This window comes from Thermobia domestica, chromosome 12, assembly GCF_964235325.1.
Source record: "Thermobia domestica chromosome 12, izTheDome1.hap1.1, whole genome shotgun sequence".
Lineage (NCBI taxonomy): Eukaryota > Metazoa > Arthropoda > Insecta > Zygentoma > Lepismatidae > Thermobia > Thermobia domestica.
Window position 1 is genome coordinate 211,439,371 of NC_137465.1, and position 19,741 is coordinate 211,459,111.

The following is a 19,741-nucleotide window of genomic DNA, read 5'->3' on the forward strand; positions in this document are numbered from 1 at the left end:
TATGTTAGTCGCATTACGCATTCATACTGCTTCATAGTCTCAATAGAGACACTTAATACTATAAGGAAATGTTTTCATCCACATCATTTACATTTTTTGTAGCTGCTGGAGACCCAACTGTCCGATTGCAATATTTCCTTTACCAAACTGTTTCTTTTTTCACACCCTTTCATTTGGTATGTCGCGATGTACATCTTCCCACTTCAAATTTTGTAGTTGGTGGGCTAGGAGACTGGGGGGAAGTTTCCGCACATCGCCAATACCATACACATACGTCCAACTTCATTCCTACACGTTTCCCATCAACAGCATGCTCATATCTTTTGTGGTTCCCCAGTAATCGCACTGGCTAGTTTTCAAATGTACACCCTGTATAATTCAATAAGATTCGTTTATACAAATCTAATATCAATTTTCAATATATTATTTATATGAGATGTTAGCCTATAATTTAACATGGACGCCGAACTACGGGATACTGAACAATAGAACACAATCTTTCTGAGTAGTTTACATTAAAAAGACAATTCCTAAAACATACTCTATTGATAGGATACTCTACGTCAATTGAAAAGAAACAAACTTTAAGTTCCTAATACAATCTAAGATACATTAGATTTTGTTAGGATACTTAATATGAAAGTGTCCTAATAATTCTGAAAGTATATTATTTCAAATTTCGTGGGTGCAACGTACAACACATCTTATTCCACTTAAATGTTTGGTAAGTTTGGTTGGTTGGAGTTTACAGTCTCTTTTCAATACCGAGGCAAGATGAGACTGCAATTCAAGATGGAGTCCGAACCAGCGTTACGTGTTAAAATTTCAAGGTCTTCTCGCCGAGAATCGGACCCAGTTTATCGTGCATAGTAAGTTTGTTGGTCCAGAAGCAACGTAACATGTCGGATTCCACATCGAAATTAAAGGAAATTAATTAATTGAATTCCGAAAACTTTAGTGTAATTTTTACTTTGAAACTATTACTGTAAAATGCCAGTGATATTCATATACGAGTTCTGGTATTCGAGTTTTGCTAGCAAGTAATTACAAACTTTTATAATTAAATGTTTTAAAACATATGTATGTGTTTATAAGTTACATTTATATAATATATATCTAACATGTATGTTTAATAAAATACCTCACTTATACTATTTCAACCTGCATGTGTGTTTTCCACTAAATTCCTCACATATACTCTTTCTGCTCACATGTGTGCACAGATCAAGGGTTCTCATATTTACTGTTTCTGTTGGTACGTGTGTTAAGAAAGTTGCTCATATATTCGGTTTCAGTTGGTAGGTGTGTGTTTCTTGGTGTGTGTCAAGGTTCTTGATTTTGAGGGTAACGTGCCGGCGGTCCTCACTTTAACGGATTGTACCGATGGCTTATTTTTAACGATACAGGGATTTCGAGACGATTTTCTGTATCAGCATCACGTCAGGAGTAAGAAAAAACTTCGATTTTTGCTCTAGGACCGTTATTTCTATGGGTTCCGGTTATGTAGGTCTGATGCTCATGGCCCCGGAATGTAGCAAATACAAACCTGTGTGTGTGTGTGTGTGTGTGTGTGTGTGGTTTTTTTTTTTTTTTTTACATTTTGCGAAGACTGGCTTTGTAGTTACAGTGCAACTGTCTGTGTCGAGAATTTTAAGACGCTTACACACTACGTCCTTATCGATTGCAGTTGCTACAAGTTCTAAAGCCTACAGTCTATGGTTTACGTGCCAACTTTGCCAATTGGTGCATGACGATGAAAATTTTCTGCTTCGTGTCGTCTTCAGTGTCGCCATCGACGTTTCGTCCAAGTCGCGATGTGAACACTCATAATGTTCGTATTTGGGGATCAGCAAATCCCCACGAGATGGTACAGTTGGAACAAGACTCTCCCAAACTGAATGTGTTTTGTGCCACATCCCAGCAGAAAGTTTATAGGTCTTTCTCGCCTATCGACTCGATGTGTGCCGTGTGACGAATGATGCTTACAATGAACACTTGAACCAAAAACTAAGTTATTCTTTCATATGATGTATTATTTATAATTGTACGTTAAATGTAATAAATGCTACAAAACCTTAAAATCCCCGATATTCATTTTGAAACACCCTGTAATTCCAAAGTAAATCTTCGACACAATAGAGCAAAAAAAAATTCCAAATTGTACCTGAAAATCTTTTCTGTCATCTGGTGGGAATCCTAAAAGGACCTTCAATGAATAAGAACAATAGTAAAGAGCCATCGGTCAAGAATTTTATGCGGAACTTCTTTCCTTCCCTGACAAATTCACTCCTCTTTCCCTCGGAGTTTGTATCTTCCATTTAACCAAAAATAAAAAAAAATAAAATAAATTAAAAATAAAATAAATTATAATATGAATTGTTGTTGATTTCTTGTATGATGTTCCCTTTCCTTGAGATTACATGCTATGTTGCATGTATCACTGACTAGTGACACCGAACCTACTGGGCCCGTATGGGCTCGTCATCAACAGTCACTGATACAATCACCAAGCCAATCATCTACGGAAAGTAGAACTCAAATTTGGCCCGAAATATAAAGCTTCCAAACTCTCTTCCATCTCAACTCACAGCCCGATATCCAGGCCTGCAGTTCATCATCCGCATCCCATCCGGAAATAGGTTGTGAACCACGACTACAGACACAGGACACCGACCTCCGAGTGGAGCTGGCACTGAGCACAAAGAAGATCTTGATGTTATTTGTGAAAGCCCTATCTGAATTAAAAAAAAAATCTCTTTTGAAACAGAATTTTGTAATAAAAAAAAAAATCCAAACTAAGATTTTGATAGAAATTGATAAAATGAGAAATTTCTACAGATTCGGTTGTTTTCAACTCGGTCACACTAAGGAAAGTCTCTTCCCTGAATTTCACAGCTATTTCATTTCCCCAGTAAACTTATTCTGCACACTGCTCTTCGCTTCTATCATGCTTAGCATGCATACCAAAAACATCGACTACATGTTTCTACGACTTCTTAAAATTACAAGCTAGTTAGATTTCGTATTCAAAAAGAAAGATGCATTCACGGCTAGTAAGTTTTATTTTCTTTCAAAATATTCATGAATGTAGCACAAAATATTCGTTAACAGGAAAATATTTGCATTGAACTGACATACCCATCTGAATAAAATTTAATAAAAATCGATTTCTATACTTTCAAAGCCAAAAACATTATTTACTTCTGTTTATATTCTCGAAATATTCACATTCTTTGATATTCATTGAATATTCTTCTAGAGCATTTCCATGGTATCGACACGCAAAACAAACAAAAGAGTACAATAGAAAATACAAAACACTACTAAAAATAATAAATTCACTGCCTACAGATTGTGGTTAGCTTAATTTGCCTTTTGTTTACATATATTCCTTGGTGCTTACATTCTTTTGTGCATCGATTTCGTGGCCGGCGTAGAGGATTTACGCTCTTCGCGACCTCTTGTCAGCTCGGACCCACATGACAATCTAGCACAGGCAAGACATGCATATAATATATTCACACAACTTAAACCTAAAGCCCTAATCTAACTAAACTAACTTAACCTAAACAAATATATATATATTAATAAAAAAAAAAAAAATCACACATACATTTCCTAAAGCACCATACTTAACTTGCATTTATATTTTGTTTTCGCTACCACATTTCTACCGAAGACGCAGTGGTTAGTTTTGCATTAGTGTCGTTCTGAATTAATTTCTTAAAAGAAGAAAAATATTTACTAGACATTATAAACATTGCATTTTGTAACTTGATGGGTATCAGTTTTCTAAAATAGTACGTAGGTTTAACCTATTGATGAACGTTTTCGATTATCGGTACGCAAGATGCATGTACCCTTGCACTGGACAAATAGCCGTGATACTGACACTTGTTTACATCTTTAACATTCATAATCATTCTACGTCAAACCAAAGAAAACATGCCAGAATGAATAAAGGTTGAATTTTGAGCAGAATTACCGAAAATGAATAATTTCTAGATTTTTGGGGAATCTAAAACATCTTTCATCACTGGGGAAAATGTGTGTGTGGTACCCACATTTTCTTGAGATCACGACAATCGCTATTTGCTGAGATCCTAGTTTTCTTTCCCCCCCATCAAATGAAAACACGATGTCACATTGCCTAAATCTACATGCGTGCGGCGTTGAGGGAAACTTTACGAATTTAGTGCTTCATACTACAAGTATTCCACAAACACCAGAAAATATATTCACTCATGATAGTTTGCCAGAACAAGGAAAAATTTGAGTCCAAATACCTGAGTTTCACTTTCACTGTTCCTTACTTACTTGACATCCTCTTCTTACACCAAGATTAAACGGATATGTTAAAACAACAAAAAAAAAAGGGTCCTGATAACTTCCACCCGAGGTTTCCTGGGAAACTCGTGATACGTGGTCTCAAAAAATTTTTGGAAACTCCTTCAGCACCTTTCCAGAAAAGCCATCGAGCGTGGCTTGACTTCTTCTTCCTCGGGTCTGCACCACCACTCAATATTCTTTCTCTCTCTTCCACCGTCTCCTCTTTCTTCTCTTAGGTTCTCTGGTGGACCGAGAACGCAAAATTTGCTAAGGAGCTCATTCCATACCACTGGATAGCTATAGGCTAGTATCCGTTATGTTATGCGAAATTACTTCACAATTGTCTTATTTCCGGATTAACAATTTGTTGAAACACCAAATGTCGTACAGTTATCTCTTCCAATATTCGCCAAAACGAAGAATTTTGACACAATTTTCACGTGATTACAAATTATTCCACTTTTTAGCAGACGCTAAACACTGCACGTCTGACTCTTGAAATGGCCGACGCCGTAAGACAAAGAGTTACGAGAAGATGATCCCCAATTGGAAGATAATGATGACGTAATCATAGGATGATAGGCTTCTGAGTGAAGATCAAAGAGAACCGAAATCTCAGCCGCAGCTGTGATTGTGGATTAGCCAATCAGATAATTTTACTTCGAAACAAAGAGATGCACCAAGAAGAAATTATGGCTGACTTTATTAATTTGGAATTTCGATGAAGATTTTACGAAATAAAATTTTTAGCTTTCTTGTGAAGATTCCCTATGCCGAAATATGAATAGAAATGAACTGAAAACCATTGAAAACGTTGAAATATACACTTATTTGTCTAAAATAATAATATATTCATGGATAAATGCGTAAAATATATAAAATATAACTAATAATCATGTAATCTTCATATAACATCTATTGAAACGCTCTGTTTTTACTAAAATTACGCAAAATTCTCAACCTACGGTTTGCTCTACTATAAAATAAAAGTTTCTCTTACACTCTAAATAAATTTTAACATTTTCCTGCCAATATACAAGGTGCTCAAAAGCATCGGGCCATGTTACGTTATGCTGGGCATAAGGTAACATCCTCCGGGAGCTTCGGAGAAAAAAAAAAAAATCTGAACTTATGAGTTCTTCTTAAGTTTTTTTTTTTTTTTTTTTTGTTACTACTAAATTACTAGAGACTATACAAGATAAAACATCCTTTTTTTTTTTTTCTGATTACAACTATACATTCTAATCAAGCCTAACCTAACCTTAACCTATAAACTAAGTTTTCTTTCTCTCTTTTTTTTTTTTTCTTCATCCTTCTAATAATTCCTTTCTTTTCTCTTCTGAACAGCGAAACAGTTTCAGATTGTCAAAACTCTGAACTCCTATGTTTTCTCCCTTCAGAGTCTGCAATCTCGCTGAATTTCGAGATACAGATACCACTTTGTAAGGTCCGACGTATGTGTGCATAAATTTTGCAAACACCTTTTTGGGTATTGACGATATATGATGAGTTTTCACCATCACCAACGAACCTTCTGTAACGATGTCTTGCTGTTTCCGCAGCTTTCTTTCCTTCTTCGGTTCTGCTGCCGGAACAGAAACTACAAATTTCTTGTCTTCATTTACTTGCACCGTCTCTTTGGGCCAAATGAAGTTTTCCTTGAAGCTCTTGGATGCTGAATACGTTAAGAAACGCTCCGCTGGAGTACATCCGAGAGCATCACACCAAGAGTGATTACACAAATCTTGGGCTGCTTTTAGAAAGTTACTCCATTTGGACTGGTTGTCACTGCAATACAGGCGGAGAATGCGATGAAGGTCACGATGCCTGCGTTCGATAATGCCATGTGAAGCCGGATGGTATGGCGTGGTAAGTATATGTTTTATCCGGTGTTTTTGACAAAACTCTTTCCAGACGCGCGACAAGAACTGCGGACCTTGGTCACTCACCAAATACTTCGGGTATGGTAGCTGATAATAATATCTCTTTTCAAGGACCGCCACAATCTCTCTTGTGTGTGCCGTCCGAAGAGGGAAGAAACACACAAAACGACTGTAGACGTCCAGGATGGACAAGATATATTTATATCCCTGGCTCTTAGGAAGAGGCCCGACCAGGTCGAGGCATTGCTTCTCAAAGGAAGAAGACGCCTCAACATGACAGGGCTCCTTTCTAATCACCCTGTAGGAGTATTTGGTTCGTGCACAAAGAAGGCACTCTTGAATATACTTTGTAAAAGTCTCACGCACACCTCTCCAATGAAACATGGCCTTAGCGAACGACAAACATCGCTTCACTCCAAAATGGCCTTTGTTGTGAATTGCCGAAACAATATTTCTCACTGAGCTGGAAGGAATGACCAGCAACCAAACAGAATTTTGAGAATTTCTGACATAAACTAAATTATTCTCCACACGTACCCTAGTATTGTTTTGACAACCCTTCCAAATGGTATGTAGTTTTCTACAATACGGATCTTTCCAAAACAATGAATTTTGAATTTGGAGGGTTAGAATCAAAATCGAACGAGGTTGGTTCCAAATTGGAATTTTGACTACTCGCTAACCGATCTTGTTCTTTCTGGGGAGTTGAGGAATCCACATCGCAGTCCACACTCTCCCCTAATGAGGGCTGCGGTATGCATTTCCCAAACTATTCCCGTTCGTTTCCGGTGGCTGAGCCATCGTCGGTACGAATGACGCGTATTGCGGAGGCCATCCAGTGGACATCGCCATGTTCACTCCTGGGGAAGAAGTGGACGTGGGAGGCGCCACTCCCCCTCCAGGAAGTAAATTCGGCGCGTATCCCGGATAGGCTTGCGCTCCTGCTGAGGTCATCGCGTTTGGCGCGCATGTCTGAGATGTACCCCGCGGATACCCATAACTCATCGCTGCTGGATAGTAGCGTTGGTTGTACCCATACGGAGCATTCCGATTTCCATTACTCTCTCTCACCCAATTCGGTCTTCCTTGATTGGGCCATGGTCTTCGAGACTGGAAGTTCCTTCTTCGACCCCGGTTTCCGGAAAATCGGTCATCTCCTTTGCCATTGGAATTTCCTTCCTTCCTCTTGCTTTCGTCTTCCTCCGTCTGAGACGAAGTATCTTTGGTGGCTTGTTTCCCTAACTTTTCTGTCTTTTTGACGACTTTCGCCTGACGTACCTGAAAGCGTCTAAACTTCTTGTCCGTGACCGGTTCACTAGGCTCTGGATGTCCCTCTATTTCAGCTATTTTCACCATAAGGTGTTGAATGTTCTTTGGCTCAACAGCTCTCAACAACTTGGCGTCACCAGCTGGTAAGCAATCCAAGACTATCTCTATCAGTTCACTTTCATCCGGGTGTTGTGCCACCGCATAATATTCTGCCACTATTTTCCACGCAAAGTCCGTTAATCGGCTGTACTTTGCTCGATCGTATTTCATTCCCTGAATGAACTTCTTTTGCAACCTTTCCATTCTCGCTGAAAAATAGTGTTCTCGGAACAGACGCACAAAATCCGCGTAACTATTTATATCTTGACATACAGTCTGGAACCATGTCTTGGCCCCAGCTGTTAAGCAACAAGGTACCAAGGTTAGACGTTCGTGTTCAGATGCCGAAATTACCTTAAAGGTTTGTTCCAAATTTTCTAGAAATGTTCTAGCCAAACCGTATTCACCAGAAAATGTAGGTAAGTGATTTAATTCAGAGAGTCTTAAATTTAGAGTTCGCTTACCAATGCCTTCCTCGCTTCTACTGGGGTTCACGGGAGAATTGTGGCCAACCACGGGGCTCTTTGCACCCAATTGATTTTGACCGAAAATGGAATAGTGTTGGTAATTTTGTCCAGAAATTAAATTGTCTGGCATTGATACCACCGCGTGACCACATATTCCCTCCTGAACTCCAGCACACGAAGGAGTCATGTCTACTACACTACTAGAGGACACCACATGGTTCAACCGACAACTAGGATTGGAAAATCCTGACACCTGAGGCGAAACTAACAACGGATTCGACCTCCTGGACAACGCCTGACTACCTATTGTCTCAACACCGGACATATGTGACTGGTTTACATTCAATGTACGTGAAGATAATTCAAAGGGAAGGACATTTGTGCCGTGAATGTTGGTCGGCTGACAGACAGAGACAGTCACCGTGGGAATAGTACGAGTCTCCCCAACTGAAGAGACCGGTACATCCACTTGGATGTCTGACTCGGTCCCGTCAGACTCGATTCCATCACCGACAACAAAGTCTCGCGCTCGCTTACGACCACACCGTTTATCTTTTCTTTGGTTTGTTTTTCCCTCTAACGTCTGAATCCTGGCTTCAAGTGCCTGACACGACCTTTGGGTACTGAGTTCGAGATGTGAGAACTCCTTTGTCAAGTCGTCACATCGTCGATTTTGCGCTTCAACCGATAACCGGAGACCCTCCTCAACGGCATCTACCCGCGCGTCTATTTTATTCTGATAATTCCCAACAGAGGTATATAAGTCGCGAACTTCCGACCTAACCGCCTCTACGTCTTCGTTCACATGGGCTACTTTTTCATTGATCGTTTGCAACAATTCAAATTTTACATTATCGAATTTCTCATTCATAACCTGGAATTTACTGTCAACCTGATTGCTCATCGCCTGGAATTTATTGTCTACCTTTTCAAATTTTTCGTTTAGGGTTAATGTTAAAGTTTGACTGAAGCGTTCCATCATGGCCGCGAAGTCCGTTAGTTGCACATTCGAACCGGAAGCTACGTTTCCTCGACTTCCTTCCTCTTTTTCAGAATTGTTCGGACTACCCCGCGTTCCACGTTCGCCTTCATCACTTGAAGTTTCCGGAGATTTCGGCAGTGGCAACACTGTCGCCTGTTTCGCCAGGCAGGCCTTACATAGCCACGGCTCACTACTTTTGTCTAACTCCTGTACTTGTTCCTCGGACAAACCATAACATTGGGCATGTACCCATCTAAAACAGCTGTCACAATAAACACTAAACCCAGCAATTTCGTCTGAACAGCATATATATTCACTCGGATGCCGAGATTCGTTACTTGATCTGCTACCCACAGACATTTCCACTTTCATTGAAGATTGTTTCCCACAACATCACGCACATATAGATTCAGAAGTGACCATGTTTCATTCAATGTAGCGATTGTCGTAATTATCCCCATTACAAATACTCTGCTGTGATTGTTTGCTTTCCTTAGCGCTCGCGTAGGATTGAAACAACAGAAATCCTGGATAGGGGTCGCCATTTTAACAAAAAATAAAATAAAAAAAAAATAATAATAATAAAATAATAATAAAATAAATTATAATATGAATTGTTGTTGATTTCTTGTATGATGTTCCCTTTCCTTGAGATTACATGCTATGTTGCATGTATCACTGACTAGTGACACCGAACCTACTGGGCCCGTATGGGCTCGTCATCAACAGTCACTGATACAATCACCAAGCCAATCATCTACGGAAAGTAGAACTCAAATTTGGCCCGAAATATAAAGCTTCCAAACTCTCTTCCATCTCAACTCACAGCCCGATATCCAGGCCTGCAGTTCATCATCCGCATCCCATCCGGAAATAGGTTGTGAACCACGACTACAGACACAGGACACCGACCTCCGAGTGGAGCTGGCACTGAGCACAAAGAAGATCTTGATGTTATTTGTGAAAGCCCTATCTGAATTAAAAAAAAAAATCTCTTTTGAAACAGAATTTTGTAATAAAAAAAAAAATCCAAACTAAGATTTTGATAGAAATTGATAAAATGAGAAATTTCTACAGATTCGGTTGTTTTCAACTCGGTCACACTAAGGAAAGTCTCTTCCCTGAATTTCACAGCTATTTCATTTCCCCAGTAAACTTATTCTGCACACTGCTCTTCGCTTCTATCATGCTTAGCATGCATACCAAAAACATCGACTACATGTTTCTACGACTTCTTAAAATTACAAGCTAGTTAGATTTCGTATTCAAAAAGAAAGATGCATTCACGGCTAGTAAGTTTTATTTTCTTTCAAAATATTCATGAATGTAGCACAAAATATTCGTTAACAGGAAAATATTTGCATTGAACTGACATACCCATCTGAATAAAATTTAATAAAAATCGATTTCTATACTTTCAAAGCCAAAAACATTATTTACTTCTGTTTATATTCTCGAAATATTCACATTCTTTGATATTCATTGAATATTCTTCTAGAGCATTTCCATGGTATCGACACGCAAAACAAACAAAAGAGTACAATAGAAAATACAAAACACTACTAAAAATAATAAATTCACTGCCTACAGATTGTGGTTAGCTTAATTTGCCTTTTGTTTACATATATTCCTTGGTGCTTACATTCTTTTGTGCATCGATTTCGTGGCCGGCGTAGAGGATTTACGCTCTTCGCGACCTCTTGTCAGCTCGGACCCACATGACAATCTAGCACAGGCAAGACATGCATATAATATATTCACACAACTTAAACCTAAAGCCCTAATCTAACTAAACTAACTTAACCTAAACAAATATATATATATTAATAAAAAAAAAAAATCACACATACATTTCCTAAAGCACCATACTTAACTTGCATTTATATTTTGTTTTCGCTACCACATTTCTACCGAAGACGCAGTGGTTAGTTTTGCATTAGTGTCGTTCTGAATTAATTTCTTAAAAGAAGAAAAATATTTACTAGACATTATAAACATTGCATTTTGTAACTTGATGGGTATCAGTTTTCTAAAATAGTACGTAGGTTTAACCTATTGATGAACGTTTTCGATTATCGGTACGCAAGATGCATGTACCCTTGCACTGGACAAATAGCCGTGATACTGACACTTGTTTACATCTTTAACATTCATAATCATTCTACGTCAAACCAAAGAAAACATGCCAGAATGAATAAAGGTTGAATTTTGAGCAGAATTACCGAAAATGAATAATTTCTAGATTTTTGGGGAATCTAAAACATCTTTCATCACTGGGGAAAATGTGTGTGTGGTACCCACATTTTCTTGAGATCACGACAATCGCTATTTGCTGAGATCCTAGTTTTCTTTCCCCCCCATCAAATGAAAACACGATGTCACATTGCCTAAATCTACATGCGTGCGGCGTTGAGGGAAACTTTACGAATTTAGTGCTTCATACTACAAGTATTCCACAAACACCAGAAAATATATTCACTCATGATAGTTTGCCAGAACAAGGAAAAATTTGAGTCCAAATACCTGAGTTTCACTTTCACTGTTCCTTACTTACTTGACATCCTCTTCTTACACCAAGATTAAACGGATATGTTAAAACAACAAAAAAAAAGGGTCCTGATAACTTCCACCCGAGGTTTCCTGGGAAACTCGTGATACGTGGTCTCAAAAAATTTTTGGAAACTCCTTCAGCACCTTTCCAGAAAAGCCATCGAGCGTGGCTTGACTTCTTCTTCCTCGGGTCTGCACCACCACTCAATATTCTTTCTCTCTCTTCCACCGTCTCCTCTTTCTTCTCTTAGGTTCTCTGGTGGACCGAGAACGCAAAATTTGCTAAGGAGCTCATTCCATACCACTGGATAGCTATAGGCTAGTATCCGTTATGTTATGCGAAATTACTTCACAATTGTCTTATTTCCGGATTAACAATTTGTTGAAACACCAAATGTCGTACAGTTATCTCTTCCAATATTCGCCAAAACGAAGAATTTTGACACAATTTTCACGTGATTACAAATTATTCCACTTTTTAGCAGACGCTAAACACTGCACGTCTGACTCTTGAAATGGCCGACGCCGTAAGACAAAGAGTTACGAGAAGATGATCCCCAATTGGAAGATAATGATGACGTAATCATAGGATGATAGGCTTCTGAGTGAAGATCAAAGAGAACCGAAATCTCAGCCGCAGCTGTGATTGTGGATTAGCCAATCAGATAATTTTACTTCGAAACAAAGAGATGCACCAAGAAGAAATTATGGCTGACTTTATTAATTTGGAATTTCGATGAAGATTTTACGAAATAAAATTTTTAGCTTTCTTGTGAAGATTCCCTATGCCGAAATATGAATAGAAATGAACTGAAAACCATTGAAAACGTTGAAATATACACTTATTTGTCTAAAATAATAATATATTCATGGATAAATGCGTAAAATATATAAAATATAACTAATAATCATGTAATCTTCATATAACATCTATTGAAACGCTCTGTTTTTACTAAAATTACGCAAAATTCTCAACCTACGGTTTGCTCTACTATAAAATAAAAGTTTCTCTTACACTCTAAATAAATTTTAACATTTTCCTGCCAATATACAAGGTGCTCAAAAGCATCGGGCCATGTTACGTTATGCTGGGCATAAGGTAACATCCACTCAACTCCAAGGAATAAACTTCGTGTACTTTACAATAAAATTTAAGTAGTGAGAAACAAGCAAAAAGGCTAATACTCACCGCAAAAAATAGTAGAGTTTCGTCTACATCTAAGTCATGAAATTTTCAGAAGTTCCTCCTAAATCCATACATAAGTTTTAAGGCACTTTTTAACGGACCCTCTACAAAGCAGTGGCGTCTATCGAGTAAAATCTCAGTGCAACAAAAGTGTATATAGGTTAAACAAAAGGGAATATTTGTACTAGAGTTGAGTTGATTTTGAGTTTAACGTCCCGTTCACCTTCGAAGCAATATGAGACGTGGACCTACTGATTAATGTGGAATCCGAACCACACGAGTTCCCGCCAGGAATCGAAGCTACGAGGGCCAACATATTTGTATTAGAATAACTGAACATATCGGCACTTCGAAATCTCGGAGCCCGCAACAGCTGTTTGGTCTAGCAACGCATCGTAGAGATTATAAGCAGAACATCGCAGAGTCATGTTTAATTGAAAGAGCAAAAACATGAACGGAACGAAAAATCAAAGAATCATATTACCTCCATAAAGAGAAACCCATTCTTAATTTAGATACCGTAAGAGCGAGGTTACTTTGCACAGAATTTTAAAGAAAATCGCATGTAACTTACAAACGTAATGATTTAGAACACTGTATTTTAAACATATAATAGCTAGATATATAAGGAAAACATTCGTGCAATTTCATTAGTGAACATTCAGTATGACCATAGTTATTGAAATATAAACTTAGGTGCAAAGTAACGCCATAGGTGGGGTTACTTTGCACAACATACGAAAAAGTATGTTCAACATACGAACATAACGTTTCCGTGCCATGTTTTCTCTTCACTATACATTTTACTTTCTACACAGAACTACATGCAGTCTACAAATATTGATATTACAATGAGGGTACCGGTATCGATACTTAGTATGAATTACCAATATTTGTAAAGAAAATTATATATTTTCTGGTACTGGCACAGGAACCGGCTAATAGTTTAGCATATGTCCCCCAAAAATGTCAACTCAGGAACAGAAAAAAAAAAAGTTCCCGTGAAAACTGATTTGCCTTGGTTATTCCTTATGTCCAAGAATATCATCCCAATCGTAATCAGTGGAAGATTTACGGGGTTTGGGACTTTCAGGCTGAAGCCAACCAAAATTGCATATTCCTTTTTTTTTTTTTTTTTTTTTTAAATCTAATGTTAGTCATTCCTATGCGTATAAGCTTCAAACCCCCCCCCCAAAAAAAAAGTCTTGGATTTCTTTAAAAAAAAGCCTGTGAGAGCGAAGCCCCCCCTCAAACTATTTTTCTGGATCCGCCACTGTTCATAATTTGTTTTGCAACAAGAAATTCATTCCGGCATCTCCTTAAATAGGAAATTTACCTAAATTTGGAATGCAGGAGGTTCCAGTAATAATAATTTCCTATCTAAGGGGTATTTTAGACCGGTGTAAAGTAACCCCGATTAGAGGCTGAAACCGCCTTCTTCCAGTTTTTTTTTTTTTTTTTTTTTTTTTTTTTTAATGACTTTGAAACGTTTCACATTTCAATTTCAACTATTGCTTCAAAGTCCCATTATACACAGTAGTATTCTACGAAACTGACTTAATTTTGACAAAAATTCTTGTAGGTGATATCTTTCCAATTGTGTCGGCCTTTACAGTGACAGATTTCCATACCTCTACAACAACAAACCCTCCGGGTAATTAGAACTGATGTTAACCCCCAACATTATAGCTAAAATACAGTTAGGTCTAGATATTCTATCTTACGGTGGCAGTTGAAACTTTCTCTTTACAGTTCATAGTTTTACTGACAGAGGATTGTGCAAGGCCAGTTTTAGACGAAAGCATTTATCGTAGCATTTTTCGTAGCAGATGTGCTGCCAAAAATCTCGTATAATATTCTATGGCATCAAAAGTATATTGTCCTTTTACACGGTAGCATTTTGATAAGCATTTTGTCGTGACGTAGCAAACAAATCACTGGAGAAGAGCGCAATTATGGCTCCAAAATTAAAAACAGATATTTGAGTCACTATTTCTTCTAAAGCCATTTTTCGCATATGGTTATTATGATACAAATGACTTTTCATGATGCAGTTATACTATACAGATCCATAGATTTTAAAATTTACAGAAGAAATTTCTAATGTTTTAATAGTGTAATGTATAAGTAATGGAAATATGGTGTGCACTTACATCTGAGATGCGTATTTATGTGGAAATATAGAAATTAAAGTCGAACCTGAAATGCACGTAATTTTCAATAAGCTGCCATAAAATTTTGGCAAGTCTGTAATTTCCCCATTTTGTATCGAAAACAGAACCCAACCATCCCCTTCGGGGCTTCTAACCCATTCCCACTACTGCTACTACTACTACTACTACTACCACTATTACTCCTATTCCAACTACTACTACTACTACCCGTTCCTACTCCTACTCCTATTCCTACTACTACTACTACTACTCTTACTATTACTACACCTACTGCTACTGTTACTATTACTAAGTACTCCTACTACTACTCTTACTACTACTTACTTCTACTACTATTACTCTTACTACTACTACTATTAATACACCTACTACTACTTACTCCTCCTCCTACTACTATTACTGTTACTTATACTATGGATCCGTATAGTAAAACTACACGCTACCACCTGTTAAAGTGAACCTGCACCGGAGAATGCAAGAGCACAATAAATGAAACGAGAAAGTTTTTTTTAAATGAATTTCTGTGTGTATCCGTCTAGTGAAACTGCACGCTTTTAACTTTGTACAAACAAGGATGTTCCTCATATTTTTTAATCAACATAATAATAGTATCCCTACTCCAACTCATTTTTCTTTACTACAATTCAATTTCCCACACATCGCTTCCTTATAACACACCACGGCGGTGCAATCGGAGCAGAAATGCTGGGGAAAATGCTAGGAAATAGAGCAGGTTCTATCGACAAGAAATGCCATAGGATATGCCATGGCATGGGAAATGCTATAGCATTTGCTACTTTACACGGTAGGATATCGATGATACGATTTTTGCTACGATAAATGCTTCCGTCTAAAACTAGCCCAACTCTTTTCATGTTTTGTGCAAAGTTACCCCTTCTTACGGTAGGGGAGAAGTGATTTGGAGTAATCTTTTCACTACATAATTTCGCCATCTGGAAAGAAATAAAACAAAACTGAACAGCAGTGAATAATGACAGTGAGTTTCTATTCCCATGTGTTTAGTTTTTGACAGAAGATTTGGAGTTCGGCCAAACCTGTCGTCGGGGATAGATAGTTCGTCTCGGGTTCCAGTTTTGTGCTGTGTGTTTGTCTTTCACAAGTGTTGTTTTGTGCACTTTTTCGTTTAATACAATTTTCTAGCGTATGGACATCCCCGCGACACACTTTTTCAACAATTCTTTTAATTTTGCGTAACACGAGGCTATTTCGGGTTTCCGACTTTCGCCATTTTGGTCTTGCTACGGCATGGCCACGTTTTTAATTTAGTGTCAACTATTTTCTATTTAATACAATTTTCATAGTGTTTAACAATTTTCAGTGTAATAGAAGTCATGGCTATTACGGCCGCTTTTTCTACATTTCTTATTTTATTTTTTACTTTATTATTATTGCCTTTCCACATTTCCTTTCATGTTTTTAAATCCTTTTTGAATTTTAAGCACGCTGATGATGGAAGGAGCAGGCTCGCAACCAGAGGGGGCTAGGGGGCCTGACCCCCCAAACTTTTCGTGGCCCCTCCAGACCTTAACACAAAATTCTATTATTAATACAAAAAAAAAAAAAAAAAAAAAAACACACAATTTAGCTATTTGTAAGAGAAATTTTAATGACCCCCCCCCTAACATATTCATGATCACCCAAACCTCTGTGTCTGGTTGCGGGCCTGGGAAGGAGGTTGTTCCGAAAGCGCTTCTTATATGTAGAAGAAAAATCTCTGTTATTTTTTGCGATGAGTATTAGCCTTTTTGTTTGTTTCTCACTAAATCACTATCACCGCTCGCAATATTGTGATAAAATTTAAATAATTCAAACACTGAATACAGCAATTCGATATTAGCCTTTATTTTTATTTGTAACTAATGCATTTGCTATACACTACAAACAATTACTGATATTAGCTGTAAGAAATCCAAATTTAAGTAACCTCTCTATAATGGCGATTATTCATTTACGGACAATTAATCACGATCCGTCGTTATCTGTTATTTAGAAGTTTCACTGTGTAGATATCTAATAAAATTGTTGACTACGAAAGTCCTAAAGCAATATTACAATCAGAGTCAAGGGTACAAGTATTGGACAACAAAATGAGAATTAACGCAAGTGGAGCGTTCTACGAGGGTAAAGCAATAAGTGTATGCACTCCTGTTTCTAATCGTCTGTACGCTGGCTGTACAACTTTCTGTGCTCGCAAGCCGATAGATGGCACCACAGTAGATAAGTTCAAAAACGGTGTGCTCTTTCCTCGTCCTCGTTTGTTTGACCGTTTTTGACCTTTTCCATTCATTGGTAAGCACTTTGCTGCGATAAAACATTGGCCCATATTATGCTCAGAGTCTTGTGTGGATTTCAGCTTCTGGTACACTTCCAAACAAAAAAACAAATTACAGAACGCTGTGCTGTGGTGTAAACGGACAGTGTTGCAGAAATTTTTACTACGCAACAGTGCAAGGCGAATTGAAATAATGCTGAAACATGCCACAAACGAAGAAAATTGTGTCATCTATTGGCTTGCGAGCGCAGAAAGCCGTACAGCCAGCCTACAAACGATTAAAACAAAGACTGCATATACATATTGACTTACCCTAGTAGGTTTCATTCCGGCGTAAATATAATCTAGTATGAAAATTTTACTCGTGCCACTGTATATCACTAAGAACAGATTAAGATTATTTAAGTACAGCTAGACAGTAGTGATATAGGACAGTTATAGCTATGTCAAATAGTGCAATGCTAACTACATAACGGAGAATGTATTACAATTCGAAAGATGCTATAATTTATTACATGGTTTTGTTTTTGAGTTTAACATTCCCTTTCGGCACTGAAGCTATATGAGGTGTGAACCTATTAGCTACATATGGGACCTCATTCACGAGGCCACACCGGAATTCGAGCCCGGGTCTAGTGCAAAATATGCACAAATACTAACCAGTCAGCCTCGAGAAAACTGCTATCTTGTCACTATTCATCTTATCGCGTATCTGTAAATCACTGGAAAGTACCATTCTTTAAATCTGTAACTTTAACTGTTTGACACACAAAGTCAGAAAATAAAATGAGTACAGAGATCGACAATTACATTAATAGGAACTATATTAATTGAATACATAGTTTACCTGTAATTCTGCTCCTTCCACATCTAAACTGAGGTAGTCAATGGTAGTTTTGTTGAGAGCAAGTAAGATGGAGAACAAAGGAAAGCATTTCACTCGAGTGTAGATACCTCTTTGTTGTTTATTGGCTGTGATGTGACCCATGGTGTCTGCTTGACGAAATGTCACCTACAAAATTATCAAATCAAATATATAAGTGTCACAGCATTGATTTATTTAACTTTTGAAAATAAAGAAAAAAGCCCTATAGAATTTTCGATATACAAAAACTGACAAGTTTTCATCGCAACAACTTGCAGACAAGGACACTTATTAAACCAGTTTTCACAAAACAACAAAACTATACTCGCATATGTAAAGTGGTATAGTTGGCAAAATGAAGCCGAGAAAAATATCATTTAGAAAGGGTACGTCATGGTTTCTTTCCAATGTAAACTTTAGCATTTCCCATTTTCACATAGTAGAACAGTGTTCAAATAATGGATTTGTAGGTGCGTAATGGAGCATCTATGTGCGTACCAATTCATATATATATATATATATATATATATATATATATATATATATATATATATATGTATATATATATATAACTATACATAAATATCTTAATTATATACAACAAAAAGGCTAATTTGATAAAAGATACCTAATTTTAAGTCGGAAAGTGGTTCAGCAGGGAAACGGTTAACAGGAGAGTATTAAAAATAGCATCTTTATGACCAAATTTCGGAAAGAATTCCTTACACTAAGTGAAAAGAAAGTAAAAATGAAGTAAATTTGGTCCAACAAACCATTGCGACAGATATGGGATCATAGAATGTTTGAATGCCAGTTTGAAGCGATACTAGTAAATTACAGTATTTGTACTTCCTTTTAGTTTAAGACACCTATCTGATATTCAATCAGGTTACTTTTACAATGTATCCTTTTAATTGTTTATCCTTGAACTACATACAGGGTGGTAAGAAACTATTTGAACAAACTTCGGGAGCTGATTCCCGACACCGAAATCAGCATAAAAAAAAGTCCTCTGTAACTATAAAGAAAGAAAACTGAATAAGAGGTAGGGGGAAAAGTCAGTTGTATTATTAGGATCGAAGAAAGCTTACCGTTTGGATTTCATTTGTGGAAGGGATGGGATGTAAAGAATGGCTGGCACAGAACGATGCTTTTTACCGTGCATACTGAAGACACAGATAGTTTCGTTCCTCTCACACAGCTCTGACTATCAGTTCCATCGGTAGCTAGTATGGGCAGTTAACTTAAATGTTCATTCATTATAATATACAGAGTGATAAGAAACTATTTGAACAAACTTCGGCAACTGATTCCCGACACCAAAATCAGCAAAAAAGTCCTGTGGAACTTCGGTCAGTGAGGTATAGTAAGGTGCCGAAAGCGTAGGAAAATGAACTTCAGAGGGCTGTAATTCAAAAACAACGCAACGTAGCGAGTGCGGTTTAGAACATGACACTCGAAGCTATCCCAGCTCGATTGAAAAATGTATGTTTCGAACCTCCGCAAGATGTGTGCGAGGTATTCCCGAAAGGAACTTAGGGGTTTCTATACCCTGGCAAGTAATCCTTATAACCTGCGTTCACGTTGCGTTGTTTCTGAATTACAGCCCTCTGAAGTTGATTTTCCTACGCTTTCAGTACCTTG

General features: G+C 37.6%; 1 protein-coding gene across 3 annotated transcripts in view; it reads right to left on the minus strand.

The window, feature by feature from the left end:
• The window catches only part of LOC145667026 (protein Star-like), a 126,607-nt gene that overhangs the window by 69,393 nt on the left and 37,473 nt on the right, over positions 1–19,741 (minus strand). For all 3 annotated transcript variants that reach the window (XM_081734718.1, XM_081734717.1, XM_081734716.1), the window contains one exon: positions 18,080–18,244. In XM_081734718.1, the coding sequence (XP_081590844.1) occupies positions 18,080–18,244 (165 nt within the window). The remainder of the gene's footprint in view (positions 1–18,079; positions 18,245–19,741) is intronic.